At 34.3% G+C, this 26,795-nt stretch overlaps 2 protein-coding genes across 2 annotated transcripts; one reads left to right on the top strand and one right to left on the bottom strand.

The window, feature by feature from the left end:
- The first annotated feature begins 4,569 nt into the window (after positions 1-4,569).
- Positions 4,570-8,974, top strand: LOC125829259 (non-specific lipid transfer protein GPI-anchored 1). The gene is made up of 2 exons (XM_049508510.1): positions 4,570-4,919; positions 8,535-8,974. Exons 1-2 carry the CDS (start codon positions 4,577-4,579, stop codon positions 8,768-8,770), a joined length of 579 nt encoding a protein of 192 aa, XP_049364467.1. The 5' UTR covers positions 4,570-4,576; the 3' UTR covers positions 8,771-8,974.
- Positions 8,975-11,170: 2,196 nt separating this feature from the next.
- LOC125829249 (uncharacterized) lies at positions 11,171-12,914 on the bottom strand. The gene is made up of 3 exons (XM_049508501.1): positions 12,709-12,914; positions 12,548-12,635; positions 11,171-12,112 (listed from the first exon to the last, which is right to left on the bottom strand). The coding sequence occupies exons 1-3, from the start codon at positions 12,754-12,756 to the stop codon at positions 11,196-11,198; spliced, it is 1,053 nt and encodes a 350-aa protein (XP_049364458.1). The 5' UTR covers positions 12,757-12,914; the 3' UTR covers positions 11,171-11,195.
- Positions 12,915-26,795: the final 13,881 nt, after the last annotated feature.

Raw genomic sequence — 26,795 nt, 5'->3', positions numbered from 1 at the left:
GTTGTTAGTATTGTGAGTATGATTCACTAGCTATGCTCTAGTGTGTTTTTACTTTTGTGGGTTGATCCCTAGTGGTGGATCAGGGGTACTAAATCCTGCGATGTTCTCTTGGTTGAGTGGGAAGATTAGGAAGATTTGATTATTTCGAATGACATAATTGGTGTTGTCTTGGAGTTGTTAAAGTATTTTAGTGGTTCGACATGTACCATTTGCTTATGAGAATTCATAGAAGAGCTACCATGTGTGATCATGGTTGTCCGACAATCTTAATATTCGTTTAGTCGTTGAGGTCATGTATTGATTATGTGTGGATGAATGTAGGAATCATTGGGTCCAATTCTACAATTCTTAAGGGTAATCTACAATCATAATTGCTAAATCTAGCATTTGATAGTATGGTTAGTGGGCTGTCTGCTTGGACATATTCCTCGATAAGTATCTGATGTCTAAAGATCAAATTTTGTAACTTAAGCTCATGGAAATTTATGTTGTGTGAAGGAGATGTTGATAAGAACTACGATTGGTTGAGTATTATGAGTGTGTGTTGGTTGGTTCAGGTCCACCTAGAAAGGATTAGTCCTGATGATTGTGTCAAGGCCCTTGATAACATGTGGCAGACGTGAGTACGATCAACTCTAGTGGTTATTAAGAATAACGTTTGTTGTAGTTAAGTTTACATACAACAATAATTATCACTCGAGTATTGTGATGACTTCATTGAGGCATTGTATGAGAGGATGTGTAGATCACTGATAGGGTGATTTGGGGATGAAGATGTAAAACCTTTGGGAGTTGATTTGGTGAAAAATGCTCAGGACAAGGTGAGAAGTATCCAAGCTAAGCTTCTAGCAGCCCATAGTCGACAGAAAAAGTATGCGAGACAAGTATCCCCAATGATTCAACGATTCAGATACTACTCTACTCTTACTTTAGCCAGTCTTTCCTAGTTGATCACTCGGGAACGAGTGATGGGTAAATTGGTATCTATTGTAACGACATGATTCCGTCGTTAGGAAAAAGCCAATGGGGAAAGAATTGGACCAGAAATTTTTTTGAGTAGTAACTTGAAATTTCCTAGCCTAGTCCAGATTAGGAGGAAATCGGAGTCAGGAAAGTCTAGGGAAATCTGGTAATGAATGAGATGTGTAATAATAAAATTGATTGCGTGAGTGGATAGCTAAGACGTTAAGGAACCCGTACGACTTTACAAAATTGAATTCGGGCGAGTAGAACTCCCGAAATTGATCTTAGCGTGAACATGTATTTTCTGAGTGTCGTGGGATGAATGTGTGTTGTGAAATGGGGGTTTGGAGCTCTTAATTCGACATTCTATTTTTGTGCAAGCCGCTGTGGTGGGATTATTCCCGCCAGGGCGAGGCCGCTGAGGCGGGGTGAGTGCTGCCACAGCGAGGCAAACACGACTTAAAGTCGAAAATATACCCCAAAAAATGTTTTATTCTGCAATTTTCAAACTTGAGAGTTAAGGAACAAACCATGGGTTTTCTTGACAGTTTTTCACCATTCTTGAGACTAAAAGTAAGATTTTAACTCCCAAAATTTGTTTTTCAATCCATAGAACATAATCTAATGGGTAATTATCGATGGGGAAGGGTCTCGATATGGAAATTCTGGTGAAGAAAGCCCTAATTTGGGTATGGGGATCATGGGTATGATCTAGGGTTGATAGAATTATTAGTAATTCGGGTAATTAGTTATTGTTTATTGATTCTCATGTTAAATTAATTGTTTGTAGACTAAGAACAAGTGGAACGAATCTGGAAAGAAAAGATTCAAGTGCCTTAAGGGATTCAAGCTTGGATTCGAGGTAGGTGATGATTGTGATTTCATGTTGGTGTGATATATGTTTGTACTTGCTTCATTATAATGCATGTATGTATGTGAATGTTGCATTATTGATCACCCTAATCGTAAATGAGGATAATTGAATAATTATATGCCATGAATCACCTCTTGTTGTATGATTGTGAGAATATACATTGTGATTGTGGTTTGTTGAATAGATCGGGTGTTACGTTTCGACACACTAACTTGGATCAGTTACCACGTTCCGGCATAAATATGGGATTGGTTGCCACGTTCCGGCATATACATTGGATTGGTTGCCACGTCCCGGCATAAATATGGGATCGGTGATACGTTCCCACATAAACATTGGATCGGATACCATGAACCGGTACACTAACGCTTTGGGTTTGGGTTCTATGAGAGGACGATTGAATTGGATTTCATGAGAGGACCATTGAATTGTGTTGTGTATCTACTTGTGATGATTACGTTCATATCTAATGGTGATTGAGGTTGAAAGACTGTTTGTTGCTCTACAATGATAACCAATGTGTATTATTGAGAATGTGGAATGCTACATTGATCCTGAAAAGATGACTAAATATTGTATATGTTTGGTATATGCCTATTTATAATGTTGTGGTTACTTGCATGTGTTTCACTTATTGGGATAGCCGCGTGGTCCTATCAGTACACTGTGGTTGTGTACTGATACTGCACTTGCTTGTTCTTTGTTGATTGCAGGACATCTTCAGGCGGTTATTGATAGACCTCAGCTAGGTGACTATTGAGCGTGACCGGATTCAAGGGTGAACCAGTTCTTTCAGGCTGCCATGGATCTGTCTTATTTAAGTCCACTCTCTTCGTACTCAGACTATTTGTTAAAGGTGTTTGTTTAGTTTCGGGATTGTACCCCTTGTTCTTAGACTTATCGTTCGTAGAGTTTTGGTACAATGACTTTCAGGTTTTAGGGGTTGAATTTTCGCATTAGTTGGTTTGTTAATTGTTTAAACCTTTGGAGTTTATGGGGACTCTATTTTTATTGTCATTTAAATCTGCTTCTTTATCTTTAAATGTCTTAGTTTTTAGTTAAGTTGTTAGTTGGGTTGTAGTAATGGTTCTCCCACCGGAGGGTTAGTGTGGGTGTCAATCACGACGATCTGGGTCGTGACACTAACCCATTTTGACCAAAGTCGTTTTGACCAAAGCAAATTTGGATTAAATATATTGGGTCTTGACCCAATTATTATCTTAACCCACAATGACTCGGCCAAATTTAACCCAACTCATCTAATTGCCACCTCTAGTCAGAAGTACTCTAACTAGTGGCCTTTCACAATTGTTTACGAAATAACAACTATTTGTGCAAAAGATTTAAAACAAGAAAATAAAATATGAGGGGAGATAATTTACCTTTACGAAAACGCTCATAAATATGCTAATAAAATATTAATATTAATGTATAAATTTGGTCCAAAAAATATATCAATAAGATTATTCGATCAAAATTTGATGTTAAAGCCGAATGACGACAATTTTTAAAAAAAATATCCTTTACATAAGTAGTGGAAAGGAGGTGGAAAAGATTTTTTGGGACAATTATATCTTTAATCATGCTAATGCATGTAATAAAAATATTTGCATTGCTAGTATCATGAGTTTTCATGTATTAGTTATACCTAGCATAAGACTACCATAAAGTATTGAACCAATATTAAAAAAAGGGAAAGGTCCCGATAAACCTCTTGTCATTTAGAGCTGATATACCCCTAATTATGAAAGTGACTCATATATGCCCCTACTATTATACAAATGACTCAAATATACCCTTTTTCTCTAACGGAAGTGAAAAAATTAATTATTTTTTAAAAAACTATTTTAAAAAATATATATATATAAAATCCCATGTGGGTATAATTAATCATCCTCACACATAATTTTTTAAACTTTTTTTTTGGTTTCAACGACTAATTTAAAGTTATTATTTTGATGGTCAAATTTATATATGTTTCACTAATTTTGTTGTAAAATCTATTATAGGTTATCCAAAAAAAAATTCAAATATAAAAACTAAATGAAATATAGTCGAAAAAAATATTTTAAAATTATAATATAGCCACAAAAAAATTAGTTTTAAAATGTTCTCTTTACACTAAGGAACGAAAGAAAAAAATAAAATAAGAATAAGAAACTCAAATAATGATAATCAAAGACCTCAAAAAATAATTTATGTATAAAAAAGATTAAAATATACGTTGAACTTTGCTAGAAGGATCATATATACCCCTACATAGTTTTTTTTAAAAAATTAAAAGTAAAAAATATAAATTTAAAACTATTTTTTTTCACTTCCATTAAACTAAGAGTATATATGAGCTCATTTTATAACGATAGAGATATACGTGAGTCATTTGTATAACGGTAAAAATATATATGAACCACTTTTTCTAATGCCATTTTACCCGATCCGGTTTATCGAAAAAGTCTACTCGCATAGTAATGAACGGATGAAAACCCTCCAACAGAATCAGCGGGAAATGAATTAATCAGATACTATACAGATACGACTGCTTACTTCATTTAAGACCATCCCCGTTTCACATGCTGACAACCAGCCTATAATTCACTACGTTCCCAACTACTCACCTTTATTATTCATTCACCCCATTTATTCCTATTTATAACTCTTTATGCTTGCTCCATAAATATATCACACAACAAAAACATCTACATTTTATTACTACAACACAACACAAACCCTAAAAAAGAAATGGCAAGTGCATATAATTTAGTAGTTTTACTAATCGTTTGTAGTGGAATAGTATTAGCTAATGGTGATGATAAGAGTCTGGGTGACAAGTGTGGTGTGGAGTTTCAAAAGGTGGCTGCATGTTTGACATACGCGACGGGGAAGGCCCCGTCGCCATCGAAGGAGTGTTGTGATGCGGCGGAGGATATAAAAGATCATGACCCGGTTTGTTTGTGTTACATAATAGAACAGATCCATAAAGGATCAAGTCCTCAGTTGAAGAGTATGGGAATTCAAGAAGAAAAATTGCTTCAGCTTCCTTCTGCTTGCAAGCTCACGAACGCTAGTATTTCTAACTGTCCTAGTAAGTTTTTTTTTAAAATTGTAATATATACTATAAAAAAATATATATTTAGCTGCATTTTATACTCTAATAGTGTATAGAGAAAATTTTGTTATGTGACATACTTAATTTTCATGTGAGACGTGTAGTTCATGACATGCCATATATAGTCAATATTTGACTTATAAGCTATGTACACTCTCTGATCCTTTTTAGACATGACTGGTTTACTTGACACAATTCTTTAAAAATTATTTTATATCTATATTATTTTATCAATAGAAATAGAAGTATTGGAGATATTTTTAAATTCGGCTTTGATTATTAGTTTATTTTCAAATTATTGATACACTTAAAAATATATTTTTATTTGATTAACTGGACATAAATATACCCTCGATTTTACTATATGAGTGAAATACATCCCTATATTCTTGTCAAGTTTAGAGGTGTTTTTAACATGTTTCTTGATTTTTTTATTAAGAATCTCATGCTCGTATAAGAGTTTGAGATCACTTGTTATATCATGTTGCATATCGTGGTGTATGTAAATTTAGTTAGTCAAGTAGAGATGTGTTTTCTTTCTATTTATTTATTATTTACTAAATAAATTGATAATTTATTATTCTCTTTGTTTTAAAAAGAATGATGTTTGTTTAAAAAAATGACCTCTTTCCTTTTTTAGCAATACTTTAATTTCAATTTTCCACGTGATATATTTAAAATCCCAATATTAAAAGACATTTAAGTACATTTGACATAACTTTAATTTACGACTAGACTAAAAAATCTTCTTTTTAAAAAAAATTCAATATCAAGCGAATTAATTAAATCATTCCTTTTAAAATACAAAGAGAGAATTTTGAATTTATTTTATTTTCACTTTTATATTATAATTATTACCAATTCATTTTTCAACATATAATAATTCAGGATTTTATTGTAACATTTTTATTATTATTATTTCTTAAAAGGTGTGCCAAGTTAAACAAATACGCAAAATGGAGCATTTGTAAGGAGTTTATTTTATTAAATTATATTTAGTAATTATACTTTTGAAATCTAAATTAAATTATTAATATTTTATATAATTATTTAATAATAACAAAATACTAGAGAATAATTTTTTCTTAATTTATCAAAATAGATAAAAAAAAAAAAAAAAAGTTACATGCACTACATACATAAAACTTAGAAGTTACTCCTCCGTCCGTGATACTTTTATGAGAGTTAAATTAACTAATAGTAGATACAAAATTGAATAAAAATAAATTCAATATTTTAAAATTTAAATATTTAAATTTTTTATAAAAAGTATTATTATTATATGAATATATTTTTAAAAAACTTATCAAAATATTGATCAAAATTTATATAATTTATATAATAAGTAGTTGGGACAGAGAGTAACATCTGTCAATTGCATTCATACTATAATCAACTTGTTCGTTTTGAACAGTGATCGAATTTAAGAAACAGCTGGACCACTTTGGATTGGGAGAAATACACTATTTAGGCTATTTTATAAAAAAAAAATCAGTTTTTTTTATTTTATCAAAGATCTATATTTTTATATCTAAATTGAAAAATAATTCTTTAATTTATTTTAAATGACCATAAATTCTTACTTCCTCTTCTTCTTTTTAAAAAATTCTTTCGTTTATTTAAGGTTGCTTTGGTTGTGATGACAGTGACACAGATATTTAGGCACCCGAAAATGACTTTTATCTACCTATCTAGTCAAATTTAGCCTCTTTATTAATTATGGACTATCTCATAATGTATTCAATAGTACAAGTCCTAATTATACATTGATGAAAATTGATGATATAAATAGTCTTTTATTAAAATCATAAATTATAAATATTTATTTTTTATATATCAAAGTATAAAATATATTCAAAGATATTTATTGATTATCTTCTTAAAATATGAGATTTAATATTTTTTTTAAAATATATTCTTTATTTTATTATAATGAATAAATATAACTTGATGAGGTAAAATTTGCGTATATTGAATAATTTTGACTCTAAAGTTTGTAATTAAAATGAAAGGAAGGTAGATGACTAGATGGGGTGTCTTCTACATGTCCCGGAGTTTTGAAAATTTGTGTCAATTTGGGCTACCTACTCTATTTGCTTCATTTTACTTATTGAGCTTATTAAACATAATTGGTCTAAAATAGTACAAGTCCTATTTTATCTACCTATCTAGTCAAATTTAGCCTCTTTATTAATTATGGACTATCTCATAATGTATTCAATAGCACAAGTCCTAATTATACATTGATGAAAATTGATGATATAAATAGTCTTTTATTAAAATCATAATTTATAAATATTTATTTTTTATATATCAAAGTATAAAATATATTCAAAGATATTTATTGATTATCTTCTTAAAATATGAGATTTAATATATTTTTAAAAATATATTCTTTATTTTATTATAATGAATAAATATAACTTGATGAGGTAAAATTTGCGTATATTGAATAATTTTGACTCTAAAGTTTGTAATTAAAATGAAAGGAAGGTAGATGGCTAGATGGGGTGTCTTCTACATGTCCCGGAGTTTTGACAATTTCTGTCAATTTGGGCTATCTACTCTATTTGCTTCATTTTACTTATTGAGCTTATTAAACATAATTGGTCTAAAATAACTTTTATTTTCACAAGGATCTTTTTTTTCATTTTTGGTCCATCAACCAAAATTAATTATGGATGCTAACAAAAAATATACACACTATAATGACTAATTATGTATATAATAAATATCTTATGGTATATTTATATTTATATTTAATATACAAAAGATACACATTTGCTCGATATATTTTTTAGGGTGGCCCAAAAAGATAATTATTCCTCACTTTTACACTTTCTCTAATAAAAATGGAGAGAGATTAATGTGGTAAACATTAAACAAAGCGTATTATATTGAAATTAAAGAATAAATAAGAGTCATTTAGTCAAACTAGTATTTAAGGCGTTATATTTTGTTGAGGGACTACATCACAAGTAAAATGGACCACACGAGTAATTTATAGAGTTTTTCTTTTATCAGAAAAAGAATATGTTATTTAGAAGTGTAAAGAAAATACTAGTCTCTATTTCTCAATTTTATGTGAATAATTTCATTTTTAGTTAATTTAAAAAAAAATGACACTTCTATATTTAGAGGGTGACAATTTAACTTTAGGGGTAAATTGTACATATGGTTGATCACCTAACTATCACTTGTGTTTACAAAAATCATTTAACTATCTTTTCTAACACAAAAAGTCATTAAACTTCTAGATACTAACTTAAAAGTCATAAAACAAAAAAAATGCTAATTTTTCTATGTTTCAAAGATCTTTCTTTTATACTTAAACGCAAAAGCGGATCTAAAATTTAATTTCTAGGGTTTCAACTTTTAAGTATTTTAACATTGATCGATTATGAGTTATAAGTTCTTACCTACTATTTGTTATAATTTTAGTAGATGATCTTTATGCATAACATTATGTTTCACATTGGAAATAATACTAGATTTAGATGAACACAATATTGTCACTATGCATCGGCCTTTGCATAAATATCGTGTTCAGTTAAACGCCTTCACATGAATTTCTTTTTTTGGTGAACGCAGAGTTACTCAACATTCCTCCAACTTCTCCCGATTATGCGATCTTCACCAATGCGACCAGCAAATCGCCTGTATCCACCACACCTTCATCATCATCATCATCATCACCGGATACTAACAAAGACGTCTCGAACGGATTCAAGAACGGACCCCAACTTTCAGTCACCGGAACAGTTGTGGCTGCTGCACTTGTTGCAATCTTTTTAGCTGTAATTCCTAGGGAGCTACTAGTATTTTGATTGTCAAACGTACTTTTGCCTTTAATTTCCTTAAAGTTTTTGGTTGTAGCTCGTCTTGTCTTGTTTTAATGAATTGATGTACGTTACGTATGGATTTAGTTTGCTGGTACGCACGAGACTAAGGAGCAGTTTGACCATGTGAATTATTCAACTTTATGTTTTTTGCTTTATTTCAAAATCAATGTTTAGTTATAAATTCTCTAACTCCATTTTCATAAATTTCTTATAATTATCTTCGCTATTTTTCCTTCTTATATTCTCGATATAATAAAATTTAAAGAAAGTAAAAATATAAAAATAATATATATATATATATATATGAATTATCAAATGGAAAAAATAATTGAATGAATGATATAGAAAGAATTAGATAAATAAAAGTCATGACTAAGATAAATTGATGTGAAAAATTAGATGAGATAAGAACTTTTGTTTAAAAAAAAAAGGGATAAGGGTCTGAAAAATATCTCAACTTTGGTCGAATTTGCTGTTGCGATACTAAACTTTCATGAGGACCTATTACCTCCCAAGACTATTTAATACCGTATTTTAAACATATATATTTGCCCACGTGGACATAAAAATAATGCAAAATTATAAATAATAATGTGTCCACGTGGACACATATATACCTTTAAAATACACTATGAAATAGTTCAGGGGGTAAAAAATACGGTATTAAATAGTCTAGGGAGGTAATTGGTCCTCATGAAAGTTTATTATCGCAACAACAAATTCGACCAAAGTTAAGGTATTTTTCAGACCCTAATCCAAAAAAAAAACTGAGTGAAAAGGAAAGAAATGGGAAAGAGGAGGGCAGTGGAGAAGAGGGGTAGGACCATACACTTTTTTATTTATATAATAATTCCTCACATACCAAGTAAAACTTATGTTTCTTTCACCATAAAAAATTGGTAAATTAGACAAAATAATTATTATGTTGTATTTCTTATATAAAATATTACCATAAATGACCATTCATCACTTTTTCCTTGCAAAATTTGGCCTGCTTCATTCTTCTTCGTCTTGCTGCAGCTGCTGCTTTTTTTAAAATGAATTTTGACGTAGGGTAAACGTGAATCATTTCAAGTAAATTATATATTAAAAGACACAAAATATCAAGAGGATTTCATATCTATAATTTAGAACTGTTTAGAGGTGATTATGAGTTGACTGAGATTGAATAGACAATGTATACTTCATGTATAATTAAGCTATATTGAGTTACTGAATGTGGATGATTGTAGTAAAGGAAATCCTGGAAGTGCTGGAGGTGGAGGAGTTCTTAGGAACCTTGCTGGACCAATGATTATATCTTTCAGTGCCTATTTTGGTTTTTGCTCAAATAATTCAGTCAAGGCTCTAGCTCTAAAGACTGGTCGAAGATGGTGTATAGATCATGATTTTCAGAGTTACTGTTGAGTCAGACTCCATCTTGATTATTCAGATGGTTAAAGGTATGATCAACCCCCTTTGGCAGATCAAATATGATATTAAATAGATTCGATCCATGAGTTCACTTGGTCATTTCTCTTTTATTCACACATTCAGAGAAGGTAACACTACAATGGATTTGCTTGTGAATATGACTAAACATTGCAAAACAACTACCTTCTTGTACCGAGGCCATAAATCTTCCTTCTAAGATTACATCCACCTTGAAGAATGATGTAGTTGGCTAGCCCAATATTAGATTCGAGTGAAGAAGGGCAACTTCATATTCGACCCTGCTTAAATTTTGTTTGATTGCTTCTAGTTTTATGAATTCTAGATTTTTTTGTAAGCTTATGTAATGATGAACAATCCTTAGCAAAAAAGCTATATTGAGTTTTTTTTAGTGTATCATAATGTATAGTCCGTGTATAGTTCATGTATAGTGTATAGTCATGATATACTTTCGTTTACTTTTGATAAGCTATAGTGTATAATCAATATATACTTTTATGACTTTTAGCTAAATAAAATGACTATATTTATTTTATATATTTGGAACTATCCTAAAGAAACTATTGAGCTTACTTAAGTTAAGATAAGAAAAAATAATACCACACTTTTCTAATCAGTCCCTAAAGAAATCTCAATAAATATTCCCATCTGTGAATTAGATCATCCACCCATAAAGAAGTTTGGCAAGAAAATGTAACATCTCAATGATGTATAATCATATTCAAAGCAAATGAAAACTAGTAGAAATTGTCTCTCTTTCCAACAGAAGTAAACAGATAATTGTACATGCACAAATTTTTATAACTTCTTCCCTAACCTTGAGTAAATATTTATTTTTTTTCCACCCACCACATCACCCCGTCATAGGATCAGTAGTGTTTCCACTTATCATGTATAGTTACTCGGACCCTCAACTTACCAGATGATAGCAGAATCGCTTAACCACTTGAGCAAGTCTGACTTGTCAACCTTGAGTAAATTAATTTGCTGAAGAAGCTGCGGCTTCAAAGGACTGTTTCCTTACAAGAAGGCAAGTGATTTTAGAGGGCTGAGCATGTGTATTATCAACTGTACACAACACGAAATCGGGTCGATGTAATGCTAAAGCCAATCTTTCCTTTCCTGCATCCAAACAAGAAGCATCTAACAGAACATGCCATGAATTTCTATGAGCTTCTGAGATCCAATGCATTGAATAGCGCGTTTCTTCTACATAAGCAGGATAAGCAAATAGCCCTTTTGGACTATGCTTTGATTTCCTCCGAAAATATTGACTTAGTTGTGATCCTTTGATCCTCAAATCAAGCCATGTTTCTGGTGCTGCAATCACTTTTGAATCTTTAAAAGTAACGAATTCGCGTATACAATCATACTCTTCACCAAGAATTGTCATGTAGTAATTTCCCCTGAAGAAAGGGTAACATTCTCCAATCATCATCATGGCTTCTTTCAATGTAAGTGCAAAAACAACTAAATACTCCTCTTCACTTAGTCCACATTGTTGCAATGCTCGATTACGGACTTGTATTTCTGGGATTGAAATGAAATTTCCTTGGTACGAAGTTTTCTTTGTTAGGATATCTAGCAATCTTGATGGCTCCAATTGGATTTTTCCCAACTCTGAATTACTACTACCAAAAGAAGGCGATGAGGACTCTCTCCTCGGGGATTTTCCCTTTTCATTAGACGACGAATCATCGTTCATACAAAGTGCATAAAGATCGATTTTATCCCCTTCTTCCACAAGTCCATTGCAATATTCAGGGTACTTAGCCAAAACATATTGTTGAACATATTGCATTTCACTTGGTGTAATTGGACCTGACCATCTTAAATCAAGCCCATGGAGTGTTGATATTGCTTCTGCCACCAAATGTGCTGGAATTACAGTATTTGCTTTCTGTTCATTTATCAACAACTCCTTTTAAACATGAGGTGTATTTGGTACGACAAAAAAACGTCTTCCAGAATATAATTTATATCACGTTTGATTATCAGGAAAAATGACTTCGCTCAACTCATTTTCCTTCACAATTATCTCAATTCTCAACTTGACATCACTACTTTAACCAACAAAAACATTGGTATCAATATTTCATACTCGAAGATTACAAAAACCATCAAGTTAACCAATTTTACTATAAATCTTTAATATATACAATATTTTTTCAAAAAATATTTTACACTCTTCAAATAAAATGTTTTACATAAAACAAGTCATTCCAACCACATCCAAAATATAAAACAAGAAAGAAGACTAGTATTTTCATCAACCATATATAGGAACAAAATTATGATTAAAATTAGCATATGGATAGAGAGAAATTGAACTTGCCTTAATCACCATGCTGTTTGGTCTGCTATTAATTGGTGATTTTGGTACAGGAGGTAACAAGGAATATTCTACAACTTCACCATCCTAATCATGAAGTTAAAACCTTGATTAGTACAAAACCTTCATAATTAATCAGAAGTTATAGAAGAGGTCATACCTTGTTATCTTTGTTTAGGCTTAATTGTTCTTGGGCGTCTTTTCCCATGTTGTGATGTTTTTGCACTTTGATTTAAATTAAACCAAAAAAGCAGGAACTGAAATAGGGAAATTTTTGAGAAAAATAATGGTGCACAAGAAGCTAATTAATTTGCACAGACAAATAATTAAAGTTAAATCTGTTAATAATTAAAGAGGGAACACCAAAACGCCGACAGTAATATAAGTAGGTAAGGCATTTTTCTTCAGAATAAACAAGTAATTCTTCAAGTTTTTGACTGGAGAACAGATTAATTTTTATTTTTTTAGAATTTATTGTACTTATTAAATATGTATTAACATACATTTTTTCATTATAAATTAAATTGTTTTTAAATAAAAAATGTATCACTCTATTCTTTTTTGAATACATAAAAAATGGAGTGTCATATAAAATGAGTAGATAGTACTGCTATTTTCGATCCAATTGATCTTTTCTACTCTTCTGATCTATGTGAAAGGAGTATTTTGACCGTGCATTATGCCACGTAGGATGTGTGTGTCTTATTGTTCAATTTTATATAATTTTAAATGTCTACATGTGCACATTCAAAGTTGGAGAACATATATGCCAACTGAAATCAAGTTAAATGATCGTATTATACCTTTTTTTTTTATCAAATTAAAGAATGCTCAGAAGACCAATTTAGTAAGATGTTGAAATGACCTTTCAGAAGGTATTTAATTTACATAGTACTCCATAATATGAAGATTCTTATGATTTTAATGTATTTAAACCTATTAATAAAGAAAATTATACTATGTAATTAGTCTGTTAAATGTTCAGATAGTGTAACTATTCTCTTACATCGATAACGTAGAAAATAAATTTCAGATGATTTTTAGTTTTCATAAAGTTTATGAATTAATTAGCGAGGGACATAGTTAGTAATAAAGCTTCAACAAATCAACTACAATATATTGTATTGTTAATTAGTTGGCATTTAGTCATTAAATAAATTGAAAAACTGTCATTGAGCTTGATGTTATTGGTTTCTTAATATAATTTCATTCAAGCACACATAAATCAATCACAAGTTGACTAAAAGCAATACGGAGAGTGCAACAACTCACTAAATTAATTTGTTAATGCTAATTAACAAAAATATGGAGGAATCAATTGAAAAAATTTAGCATATACTTATTGTTAGAGATAGCGACCCTTAAAGCATTTAAGAACGTTGCCTAGGTATCAAGATTGTTTGGTCCTACTATGTGAGATCATCTTGAATTGTTCAGTACTAATTCAACCAACAATTCTTTTAATTATAATAATAATATAATTATCCCACCTTTGGTCTCATCTCCAGCTTTATTTAATAATTTAAAGTGAAAAGAAAATTTATTTGAAGCAACATATCATCTAGAATGTTCACATTTGACCAAAAATCAATAGTGCAAAGGCATCTTTTCTATGCTCTTATGGGTATTTACATTGCACAAAAGAACAATTAGCCAAGGAGTTCTCCACATAGAATATGCAAATGATGATATCTGATTTTTTTTTTAAAACTTGTTCATTAAAATAGATCTAGTGTTTAAAACTTGTTCATTAAAATAGATCTAGTGTTTTATGTAGAGCGAGGTCGAATCGAGACAGTTAATACCTATACACCCATGTGTCCATATTTGATCAGCGAACTTTATTTTCTTTCCTCCAAGGAGTAAGCCATACACACCATCCTCCCCCCAACTTCATTTAAGGAATTATACCGTGTATATTATTAATATTATTATTATTATTTGTATAAGGTGAAATTCAGGCTACACAAGAGGACCAGTTTCCTTTTGACACGTGAAAGCATGAATTAAGCTAGAACTATGCCGACAATAGAAACCCCAATCCTGAATCAATATAATGACCTTCCAGGTCATTTATGTGCTTGTGCCTTCTTTCCATCGTTTAGAGCGTTTCTATAGTGACCCCAAGTCATTTATGACTTGCTGGGACTTATAGCTCGGTCACTTGGTTGTTCGTTTGATTTTTATATGAGTTTTTGTGTTATGGAGCTTTTGAACCTTAAACGGATGATTTTGATCAAAAGTTCATAAAAATGGCCTTAAAATGCAATTCTAACGATTCCATCAGCTCCGGAAGAGGTCAGTATAGGCTAGTGGTATGGCCGACTCGGGTCCCAAGGCTTTCAGTACGAGTTTGTGCCGTTAGGCATTTTATCATTTAAGCTTTGGGCCTAAGTTTGACCTTCGTCAACATTCTGAGTAAACGTGCTCAAATGAGAACTCTGTCAATGTGGTAAGCTCTAAAATGTCAAGTTTTATCTGGCTGGAACGACCCTTCGTGCAGAGGCTTCTAAGTTAATTTTGAGCCCCCTTGTAGATTTTGGCTTAAAATAGAGTTTGGGTGTGGGTCCTACTTTTTGTCAAGATGACCTTGAATAGAGGTTTTGACTGCTCTGTTGAGTACAAAATTTCAAATTTAATCGGGTTGCGTATCCCGTTTGCATGCACGAAGTTCTGAATAGATTCTAAGCCCCCGAGCAGAGCCGGGAGGGCTTAGCTGAAAATTTTTGGTGCCTGATGCTAGTGCACCCTCTTTTGCAATCCTAGGGTCACTTAAGTGGTCGGGGATCCGCTTTATCGGGCTAGGCCAGCCAAACGACAACCGCTTTAGCGAGCCTGGCTAGCTTAGGATTTGTTTCTTAAGAAGTTGTAGCCTTGCTTAAGCGACGTTCGATTTAGTGGCAAGGGGGACGCTTTAGCGAAGCCCACCCTTTGTGCTTAGCTGCTTTTGCAGTTGTCTTAAGACCAGCTCGATCAACAATTATTTCATTTATTCCAATTGCAATTTCTCCTTCATATTAGCTCCAAATTCAATGATTCGAAGTCCTATGTGTTTTTTGAGCTTGGGACTACTTAGGTGTGTGATCGAGGAGCGTCGAGGAAGCTTTGTTGGAGGTTAAATGGTTGTGTTTGGGCCTTCCTTAGCTCAATTCTTGTCCTTTAAGTGTGAATTATTGCATATGTTGATTCTCCTTGGTTCGAGCCCCAAATTGTGTTCCATTTTGAAAAATAAGTTCGGGGAATTGAATTAGACCTTGAGATGGTGCCATTTTAGGAATTTCTGATATGGGTTCCATAATTTATATTTTGACTCCAATTTGGATCCATCTCTGTTTTATGTAATTTTAGTGTCTAAATGACCGCATTAACATTATGATCCTATTTTTGATAGCGTGACATAGTTTGGAGGTCGTACAAAAAGGAAAATCTCTGGAGACATGATTTGGAGCACACACAGTTGATCTAAAGTAGGCTACAACTTCCCTTTCCTTAGATTGAGATGGATTATGTGAAATCGTGTTGATTTGAGTGAATTAGGGGCGGGTAACAAGTTGATCATGCTACTTTACTTAGAAACCATGTTTTAGGCTTATATCGGGATTATCGAGAGTAGAAATATGTTAGTTGTGTTATGTGATCATTCTTACCTTGTTGTTGGCCTTGGTTGATTCTATTATTGAATGTTTGAGCTTGTTTGGCCTTAGTCTAGGCTTAGACTAGTGCTTGCCATAGACTTGCAATATTTGGAGCCATTTGGCCTTAGTTTTTCCCCGACGTCATTTCAGAGGGTTTACCTCCTTGTAGACTAGAGTAGGGACTCGAGTCTAATAGAATTAGCCTTAGATTAGGTGTTGAGTTAGATTTGATGACCTTCTATCAACTCTCCTCTTTCTATGGCCTCGTGTGCTACATTTTAGATTTTGGGCTTCGCTTGGCAACTTGGGACTGGAGTTGGTTCGAGCTTGGAGTTTATATTGATTACCTAAGAGTGTACTTCATCCCACATTAGTTCTATGACAATGCTTTGACATGAGATCCTTCAACATCCCTTTATAGTCGCAAATTCACGGTCGGGTCATGCTGCTCATTATCCTCTACGGAGTTCATTCCTACTAGTCGCAGATTTAACGTCTGGTCATGATGCTTTATATCCTCTATGGAGTCTATACACTTTGGCTATAACCTATTTCTCCTTTAGGGACCATCTGTCACGACCAGGGGTACACCCTAGATGTTACATGGCGTATAAGACCCCGAGAGGCCTTATACAAGCCACTTAGCATATCATAACATAAAGTAATATAAATGAGCGGGAATTTAAAACATTTTCAACAACATCAAAGTTTTCATAAAACGAAGCGGAAGTCTATTACACTTGTCTCAAACCATCTAAACCAAGAATATCTTTGGGACAGAACCCATACAATAGTTCAAAACATAAAATGAAAAGACATAAGGAAATGACAGTCAAATCCTCAAACGTTATAAGGACTCACCAATCTTCAAATCTTGCTCTATTATGATCCTAGCCACGGGGATGAGAGCCGATATCTCCGGACCCTACATTTGGATAAGAAATGTAGGCAATAGTATACGTTAGTACAAACATGTACTAAATATGATAGCTTGCATAAACATCAATATAGGCATAACATAGACATTAGTCAACATAAGACATATACCATAAGAATAAGAGATAACAACCCAAGTCATAAGCATAATCTATGCACATAAATCATCATAATGTAAGAGGAATGCTTCTCAAGTAACCTCACTTATCCGTAGTCAAGACTTGGGTCATCCACCTCTAGTCATACATATCAAGAAGGCAACTCAAGCAACAATCCAAGCTAATCTATCATCACAACAAGTAAATCTCAACTTAAAACATACTTACAATACTTCCTTGAAGTAACCTTGTTTCATCATAACTTTGCTAATTTGATTGGGGACTAGTCCCTCCTTAGCTATTTCTACTATCCATGGAAGAGTACTACTTTACTAATCCAAGCTAAGTCATTCTCCATGAATGGTTACTATTTACCAATTCAAGGCTACCAAGGAAAAACACCTCATTATGCTAGACCAAGCTATCATAGAAAGCACCTCATTATGCAAGTCCAAGCTATCCAAGGAAGGGTACTATTTCTCAATCCAAGCTACCAATGAAATGGTTTGGCCTTACCAAGTCAAGTTACCATGCAAGCATCTTATCATGCTAGTTCAAGCTAACCATTGGAAGGATACTATTGCTCAATCCAAGCTATCCATGAGATCTACTAACTCAAGCTACCATGAAATGATCTTGTCTTACCAAGTCAAGCTATCATGAAGGGATCTCATATCACTATATCAAGCTACCATGGATAAAACATCTCATTATGCTAACCCAAGCTAAGTCTTATCTATCATAGTTAATAAATTATTTGATTCATTTTAGGTGAGCAAGTCTTTCAACCTAGAATCATTCTATGTGAGAAAACCTTTCACATTTATACATTCATACATTCATAGAGTAAATCATGTGGGTAAATCCTTCCACAACAATTCTATCTATTAATCAACATTCATCATGTAAGCTTTACTCAAAAAGCCCTACTAATCATAACTCGTCATACATGCCTTAGTCTCAAGACAATTCTAATCTCAAAGCCTACAAGTCATAATTAATCATCTATACTTTGATCTCAATCAATTCATGTCTATATGATTTACTCTTAAGCAATTCATGTCTATATGCTTCAATCTCAAGCAATTCATGTCTATATTCTTTACTCTCAAGCAATCTATAATGTATCTCATCAATCCTAGAAGAATATATCTAAATCCTCAATTTTCCCTTTCATGGAGTAAAACCCATATATATCAATTTCATCTTAGAATCATGGGTTATGAATGAGTACATCTAAATTCATCCTAAAAAACATGTAATTCTATCAATTAAATCATAAACAATCATAATCTACTTAGTTGGATCAAAACCCATAACATTAGAAGAAACCCTAACTATAATTGGGGAATTATTCTTCTAAATTGGTAACACCTCAGAAATTAGTAAACTAAGCTAGAGCTTAAAATGAGGATTAGAGTCATGAATGTAACTCCCCGTACTTAAAATAAAGGGTTTCGTGTTAGAACGTCAAGGTACTACCCCTCAAGGACCAACCATGGGTCCTTGAGGAGGACCCTCTAGAAAACTGCCTGGGCAGTGACCAACGGAAGGACCTACGCCCTGTTGGTCAATCCACGCCCCGTGGGTGGAGGGTCATGGTTGAAGTCCCAGATTTCCAACTCCCAGTAACCAAACCACGCTTGACCAAGACAGTCCATGGTTCCATCCATGGTCCGTCAATGTGGTCTCGTGGATGGTGACCTGGGAGCAATTTTGGTGGTCAAGCTTATGTGTATTTTGGGATTTTCCAGTTTTAATTGATATTAAGTGATGCCGTTTTAGCCTAATTTAGACCACATATATAAGGATTTTAGACCACTAAATTAAGTCAAGCATCTCATTATTTCTAAAACCCAAATCAATTCCCTAACTTCATCCTCACCAAAAACTCTCTCTCTCTAGAAAACTCAAAGAAAAAGTAGAAGGATGTAAGAGCTAGGGTTGAAGAAGATAAGGTATTCACATCAAATTCATAGGGATTTGTGATCAATGTTTGATAGTCCTTCATCCATGGATAGCTTTCATCTATGGAGTCCCTTCAAAATTTTAATTTCAAAGATAGAAATCCCTAAAAGCTAGGGTTTGATTCCAAAGTCACGGGTTACTTTCAAAAATCATTCTAATGTTTGAATTACATTATATTATGTATGAATTGATGATTTCTTATGGTTTTTATGTTGAAATCCCCAAGAACCCATGAAATCTCCATATTTTCCAATTATGATCTTGTGATGTTGGTTTGTTGATGAAAGAAGAATGTTATGGGATTATGCATGTAGTGATTGGGTTACTTGAATTATGTTGATATACATGTATAATGTAGTGAATTTTAGATGTGTTGATTGGATATGATCTTTGACCCTTGAAAGGGCAAATTATGATATTATGCATGTTTTATGAAGTATATATATATGCTTTAAGAACATTTTGAAAGTGAAGTGTCTATGATTATGATCTAGTTGTTGTATTATTGAAAGGGTATTCTCATATACACTTATGCATGAATATGATATGATGTGAACGGTTTTATCAAAATATGACGATTCTAGGGTTGAAAGGCTTTCTCACCTATTGAATCTATATGTAGACACGGACGGTGAAATGTTATTCTCACGCATGATCTAATGAGCTATCTTAATGAATCAAGTTATGAATTAATATGTATTCCATGGGAATTAATGCTTAGCACCGAGTGACCATTGTATATGAGATGGAAACTTTTACACTAGTTGAGTTCGGCTTCCAAATGGGATCCTTTTACACTAGTTGAGTCTGGGTTCCTAAAATATGTATCATGAGATGGAGACCTTTTACCTTAGTTGAGTTCAGGTTTCTAGTAGTAATCTTCTTATCCCGTAAACTATGTGCCCCCGTAGATTACTTAGTTAATGGATCCACCTAAGCTAAGAGTATGGTTCTACCTTAGGCAAGTAGGACAACCCTTTCAATGTGGGTAACACTGGGGGATCATGTATAGCTCACATGGTTTCATATTGGTTAAGACTTATTCCCACAACAACAAGAATAAGAATATGAATATGAATTATGGCCTAAAGAGGTTTACTTAGCATGGGTGCGATTTATATGGTCTTATCCATGCATTGCACAACTATGCTTTGAGGATATTTATGTAGTGTTTCTCTTATGTTATGATGATCTATGTTTATGACTTATACTTTTCCACTAATCTTCATGATGATGTTTAAACTTGGTAAATAGCATGCTTTTAAATAAAATGTCCCTTTTAGCATGATTTCAATATTTTTATGCATGGCTATCAACAACAGAAAGAGGTAAGGTTCTGCTTTCTTACCTGAGAATATTTACAAGGGGGAAGCCTCGAAAGGCATACGAGTGCACCTCTCATAGATCATACTTAGTGCATTTTTGTACTAATGCCTACTTTTCCTACATTTCCCCCAAGTGTAGGGTCCGGTTCTCGAGCTGATCATCCTAGTGGCTAGTGCTTGGACCTTGCTATCTTTCGAGCTTGTTGGTGAGTCCTCATGGTTCGAGGATGGCTATTTCTCATGATGTAGTTTCCTTTATTGTATTTCCCTTTTTGGACATGTTGTATGGGCTAAGGCCCTATTTCATTCAAAGATTGCAATTGATGGCTATATTGAGACTAAGTGTCTAGACTTCCACTTTCCTTTATGAAGATTTTAGACTTGAATTGTGTTTTTAATCTTATTGTTCTATTGCTTATGTTATGAGGACTAAGTGGCTTGTATGGAGTTCTTCGGGGTTCTATATGCCATGTTACATCTAGGGGGAACCCCTGGGTCTTGACAAAATTGGGGATATCATAGGAGCTCCATGGATGAAAGGATTCCATGGATGAAAATCTATAATACCTTAACAACAAAGCCCACAAATTCTTGAGGAATGGAGACTTGAGCTTGATCCTAGCTCCAACTCTTTCTTCTTCTTCTTCAATTTCTAGAGAGAGAAATATTTGAGAAAAGAACTTGGGTTTTCTTTTGGGGTTTTTGGAAATAATGACTTGAATGGTGATTTTAAAGGGTTAAAACCATTTATATAGGTGTACTAGGCTTGGGTAATATGACATGGCTTTATTTTAATTAAAACCGGAATGGCATATTTAACCCTGCACTTAACAATGGATTGCCCACCTTTACGAGGGGCTCCACGAGTCGTAGTCCCTCTCGTGGTCATGAACCAGTTGCTTGGAAACCACTCCCCTAACCCCTAAAAACAAAATCAGCACCACGACCCCTCCCACGACCTGTCAAGGCCTTCACGTGCCGTGAAATGGCTCGTGTGGAGGACGTTAACTTGGGGTAGTGTATCCTAGCTATTGGCTTGCCTTCCATGGGCCTTACCACGAGCCGTGGTCCTCACCACAAGCCATGAAGGTGGTCATGGGAAGGTAGGTAGTGCTTAGGGATGGTTGGGCTGCCCTAACCCCCTTCACTGGCCCTTGCCCTCTTCCTTGGATCTTGCCCTCTCACTTAGCCGTAGTTTAGCCTACTAGATTCCGAGGTGTTACGCTATCTATGGTTCAAGGTTCATGTTCTACACCCCTTAGATTTGGGTGACTCTTATCGATTACGTGCCTTCTCCGGCTCTAGACTCATCGTGACTTATTCTTAGTAGATTTAGATATTTTATGTACCATTAGACTTACGGGGTTCGTTCGAGTTTTTACTTAACTTGCGTATGAATGTACCTTCTTTTCTTATGTGGTCCAATTAAGTTTAGTTAGATGTACTTGTGGTTTTGTTGGATGGTTAATCGGTCACATTTTATTCATGAAATAACTTGGTTTCATTTCTATCTTAGTACACACGCATGTATTTCTTTAAATATTGCTTTAAATTTTGTTGTGCCTATATTTTATCATACCTTATGACTTGATGGGACTGACAACTCGGTCACCTAGTTATTCGTATGGTTTTTACGTAAGTTTCCATGTTTTGGAGCCTTTAAAACTTGAATGATTGACTTCAGTCAAAGTTCTGGAAAAAGTCCTCAGAATGTAATTTTGACAGTTCTATGAGCTTTGAACATTTAAAGCAGACCCCGATTCTTCTAGGATCATTTAAAGAAATCTCGTGTCTTATGGATTAAAATGGAATTTGGATGTGGGACCCACTTTTCATCGAGAAGATCTCGATTGGAAGTTTTGACATCTACGTTTAGTCCGGATTACATAATTTGGTTGGGTAAAATATCCTGTTTGCATGCACGAGGTATTGATCACACCGTCGGGGGTTCCCATCTTTGCAGAAACCAACTAATGTGCATCAGCTGGTGCATCCCACCTCTCATCTTTGCATTTATATGCCTCAGGCAACATTTATGGTGACAGTGTCCTGGTTTTCATGTTCGTAAGGCTTGTGCCACGTTTGCGGAGGAGGCATGTGTTGGCGATCGCGTTCACATGCCTTGTGCCGCGATCACATAGACAAATAAGTTGACCCTTTGTGATTGCAGGCTAGGTGCCACAATCTTTATGCATTAGGGGTCAACCTTCCACGATATCAGACTGGGTCCTGCGTTCGTGGAGGTCATTTAACTGATATTTTATGAAAGGAGTAGTCACGAATTCAACATAGCTTAGCATATTCATTTGGTGATTCCTTAAGCTATGGTCTTTTATTTGAGGTGATTCAAGTTGCGTTGTGCCAGGTTTCAGTGAGATTATGCTTTCGAGTCATCCGAAGAGTGTGGAGGATGAATTTTCAAGGTAAATTTACATCCCGAAGGACTGCCCAAGATTCTTTAAATAGTGTCTTGCTTCGTTTTGTCGCGAGTTATTTTTTGAGCTTAGATTGTGCCTAATTTTGGGGCACAAGTTCAATAAGCTATTTAGGTACTATTGTCGGAGTCAATTTTGAGATTCCTAGCGTAGGTTCCATAATTTTATTTTTGACTCGATTATGCCTGTATTGTTGTTGTGATCTTGTTTTTGGAAGCGAGGTAGTGATCGGAGGCCGTTCAAAAGGGCAAAACTCCAAAACTGTGATTTTTTAGCGCGTGCAGTCTGCATTGAGGTAGACTAGGGTTACTCGGTGTTTAGATTGAGCTTGTAAATGTAAATCCAGCTGGTCTTGGGGAGGGGTTGGTAATTGCACCATGCTTAAATATTAGAAATCATGTCTTATGTATATTTCAGGAAATTTTGGGAGTTCTAGCATGTCTAATCTTGTTATGTGATTGCCTTGCGTCGTAGTCTTCATATTATTGTTGTTCATGTTATATTGGTAGTTTGTATTTGGACTTAGCCAAGGTTTAGGCTAGTGATTTACTTAGACTATTGTTTTGGAGTCGATGAGCCTTAGAAATGCTCCAACGTCGCTTCAGACAACTTAGCTCTTTGTAAATTGATATAGCAGACTTGAATCAGATAGTATCATCCTTATTTGGGCGCCATTTCAACTCATTTGACCTTTCATCTATAATTCCCTATTGTGATTCGACTCGAGTATGTTTGCTAGTGTTTCCGATTCTTTACTAGCTATTTGGGGTCGGGTCTTAAATTTGGAGCTTGAGTGGGTCCCTAGCGACTCTAGGATGGTTCTACTATACAGTATGGACCGGTTTGAGATAGTGGAGGATTTTGGGATATCCAAAGATCTTAGTCCATGGTTTGAGGTCTGTGTGTATACTTATCATCCTGGATTTGAGACCCATGTGTTCTTGCTTTAGCCACCGGTTGAGGCCCTAGAATATCACTAAGTCGTGCTTCGAGGCTCAACATACCTCTATTAGGCTCGGTTTAAATTTGAAAGACACCTCTATTGGCTAGGTTCGAGGCCTGACTTGGTGTTTCTATCGGGTTTTTGGGTTGCTTTTATTGCAGTTCAAGTCCATGGTTGTGTCAGTTCTGGTATTAAATCCTTAGGTTCGTTGGTGTTGCTTAAATAAAGCTAATTTCTAGTAGAGTTCTGTGGATTGGTACAGAGACGTCCGTATTCTATCTTTAGGAGGCTACAATGCATCTTTAGGAAGATTTTCTCTTTTATTTTGTTATCATGCGTCACTTGTCTTATTTGGTTTTTGAAGTCTTACTTGTTTCACTCTTTCGCAGGATGGGTCGTACAGGCAACTTAGCAGTCGGGGGTGATGCACTAGAGCCCATAGGTAGAGCCTTAACTGGGGGCAGAGGAATATCTCGAGGTCGTGCGAGGGCTGCAACACTATATCGAGATAGACATAGGACTCCGGAGCTGGTGGCAAAGCCTGAGACAACTCTCATTCCTCCTAGTCGGTGGGGCCGAGACCGACCCAACAACCACCTAAACTATCTATGGCTCCAGATCTTCAGAATACAATCACTTAGCTATTAGCCATGCTAGGGGGCATGGAACAGGCCATAGGTCCAACTATGTCAACACCACAAGATCATCTTGCACCAGCGGCTCCACAGGTTGAGGTGCCATAAGCACCCGTCGCTGCCCAACCAATTATTGTAGTTGGAGATATGCCATTGGAAGAGCATGTTTTTGAGTGTAGACCAGTTGGGTTACCTCTAATGTCATGGACTTAGGTTTCTCAGGCATTCTTTGCTAGATTTAACCGCGGAGCGTCATAGATCGATTATGGGATTAGTTCTCCAGGTTGGAGCAGGGATCCATGATCATATATGAGTTTGAGGCCTAATTTCATGAGATCTCTAGGCATACTACCATGATATTACCTACTGAGCAGGAAAGGGTTCATTGTTTTGTACATGGTTTGATATTGCAGCTGCAGATTAAGAGTGAGTCTATGGCTTCATTGGGGAGGAGATTATTTTTGGATGTGGTGGATCATGCTCATACTATGGAAGAGCTTCGTTTCGAGGCCCAAGTGGGCAGCAATAAGAGGGATATTCATTAAGGCAAGTACAATGGGTCCCATTCTAGGGTAATGACTCATATGATAGGCCTCACTAGTGATATGTGCAGGGTTAGTCTAGTTGGTCTATTCAAACGACACATTAAGATTCAAAGGGCGATTAGTACAACTAAGGTGGTTCTGGTGCTTATCCAAGTTTCAGGGGTTCATATTCAAATTCTCCAGATATTTTAGATTCTTGAACTTCTTGATAAACATGAAGATTTTCTATAGGGAATATTCTTATTAAGTTGAATTAAAAGATGAAGAAAACAAAATCTTCCATCTCCTCTTAAAGTGGAAACTATTTTGGGGCACAAGAAGAAATGAAATAGGATTTACATCATAAAGAAGAGTACAGGAAACAAAAATATGGATTACTTGATTATTTTTAAGGTGACGACTGTTGTTCATCCTGTATTCCTAAGATACTTAGAACAACAACTCCGAATAACTTGGTAAGAAACAACAAAGTTTGAAGAGTATTTTCAAAACTAGAAACTTAAGACCAGTAAAGAAAATAGAATCTGAAACAGATTAGAAATAACATACCAAATATTTTTCTAAAAGAAGAAAATCAAGCTCACTGAATGCACAGGGTGTCCTTTATGAAATTATTCCACTCAACTATCATAGGTTAATTGAATATCCTCCCAGGATAGAATGATCTTACTCACCGATTTATTGGTACATAAACGACGGTGTTAGCAAATCACTCGATGGTAGTAACGTACAATAATACTAGATTTAGCAGTACAAGAACAAGTCCAAAAATTCCTTTTTTTTAAATGAGAGAAAATCCCTCTATTTATAGGCAACAAAGGGTAGTGTGAACATGTGCTTATGCGCCTTACCGTAAATGTCACACTGCTTTGGAAAAGTCACAACTCTTTATAAAGATCACAACATTTCATAAAAGTCACAACTTTCCATAAAAGTCACAACTTGTCATCACAACTCTTTATAAAACCCAACAATCCCCCGCATGAATGGGAAACGACTCTAAGACAAAGAAACAAACAAGTATGTACTTTATAAGTGAGAATCAATTGCATCTAGATAAGTAGGTTTTCTTTTGAACTTTCTGTAGTGAACATATCTCAGATCTACTCGGTAAATTGGTAGATTTGATATATTTGAACCATCGAGCTTTGGTGTATACCTAGACAACCACACATCACACAATCAATGCTTTATCCTCTATGGTTTTCACGGTTGTTTTCATTTCAACCATGAACACCTCATAGTTTCATGAGTGTATCAAGAAATGAGCTTTTACAATCATCCTCTTTGAAGCGACTTACACTTAACACTCACATAATTGATTTCTAACTGTGTCATCGCTTAGATACAATATTTGATCAAATCTATCAAACTTACTAAATCATTAGAAACCTTTAAGCTTTATTAACTCGTTAAAGAGCCTTAATATTTTGTCCTTGTTCCTAAACATTGTCTTCATCGTGATAATGGATTGATTTTTTTGAAATTGTCGAACCATTAGACACAACTTTGTTTTATCTACTTGAACCTAGCTCTTTGGATCTCGAGTCTACTAGGTAGAGTTACCGCCATGATGAATTGTCCTAAGCCTTAAATTCATCCCCTTAGATGATCTTTCAACTGCCTCTATATCTAGGCCATTTGTTAGTGGATCCGACACATTATCTCTAGGCTTTACATAGTCAATCGTAATAATTTCACTAGAAAATAGTTGTCTTATGGTATTA

The sequence above is a fragment of the Solanum verrucosum genome, unplaced genomic scaffold, assembly GCF_900185275.1.
Source record: "Solanum verrucosum unplaced genomic scaffold, falcon-dt-bn FXZP01000028.1, whole genome shotgun sequence".
NCBI classification, from domain to species: Eukaryota; Viridiplantae; Streptophyta; class Magnoliopsida; order Solanales; family Solanaceae; genus Solanum; species Solanum verrucosum.
Note: the sequence above shows the minus strand (reverse complement) of the source record. Positions and strands in the feature narration are given on the sequence as shown.

Coding starts and splice junctions, on each gene's coding strand:
- LOC125829259 (XM_049508510.1), top strand. CDS start 4,577: ATGGCAAGTGCATATAATTTAGTAGTTTTACTAATCGTTTGTAGTGGA. Junction 4,920..8,534: donor TAGTATTTCTAACTGTCCTA/GTAAGTTTTTTT, acceptor TGGTGAACGCAG/AGTTACTCAACATTCCTCCA.
- LOC125829249 (XM_049508501.1), bottom strand. CDS start 12,756: ATGGGAAAAGACGCCCAAGAACAATTAAGCCTAAACAAAGATAACAAG. Junction 12,636..12,708: donor GCCTAAACAAAGATAACAAG/GTATGACCTCTT, acceptor CTTCATGATTAG/GATGGTGAAGTTGTAGAATA. Junction 12,113..12,547: donor CAGCATGGTGATTAAGGCAA/GTTCAATTTCTC, acceptor ATGAACAGAAAG/CAAATACTGTAATTCCAGCA.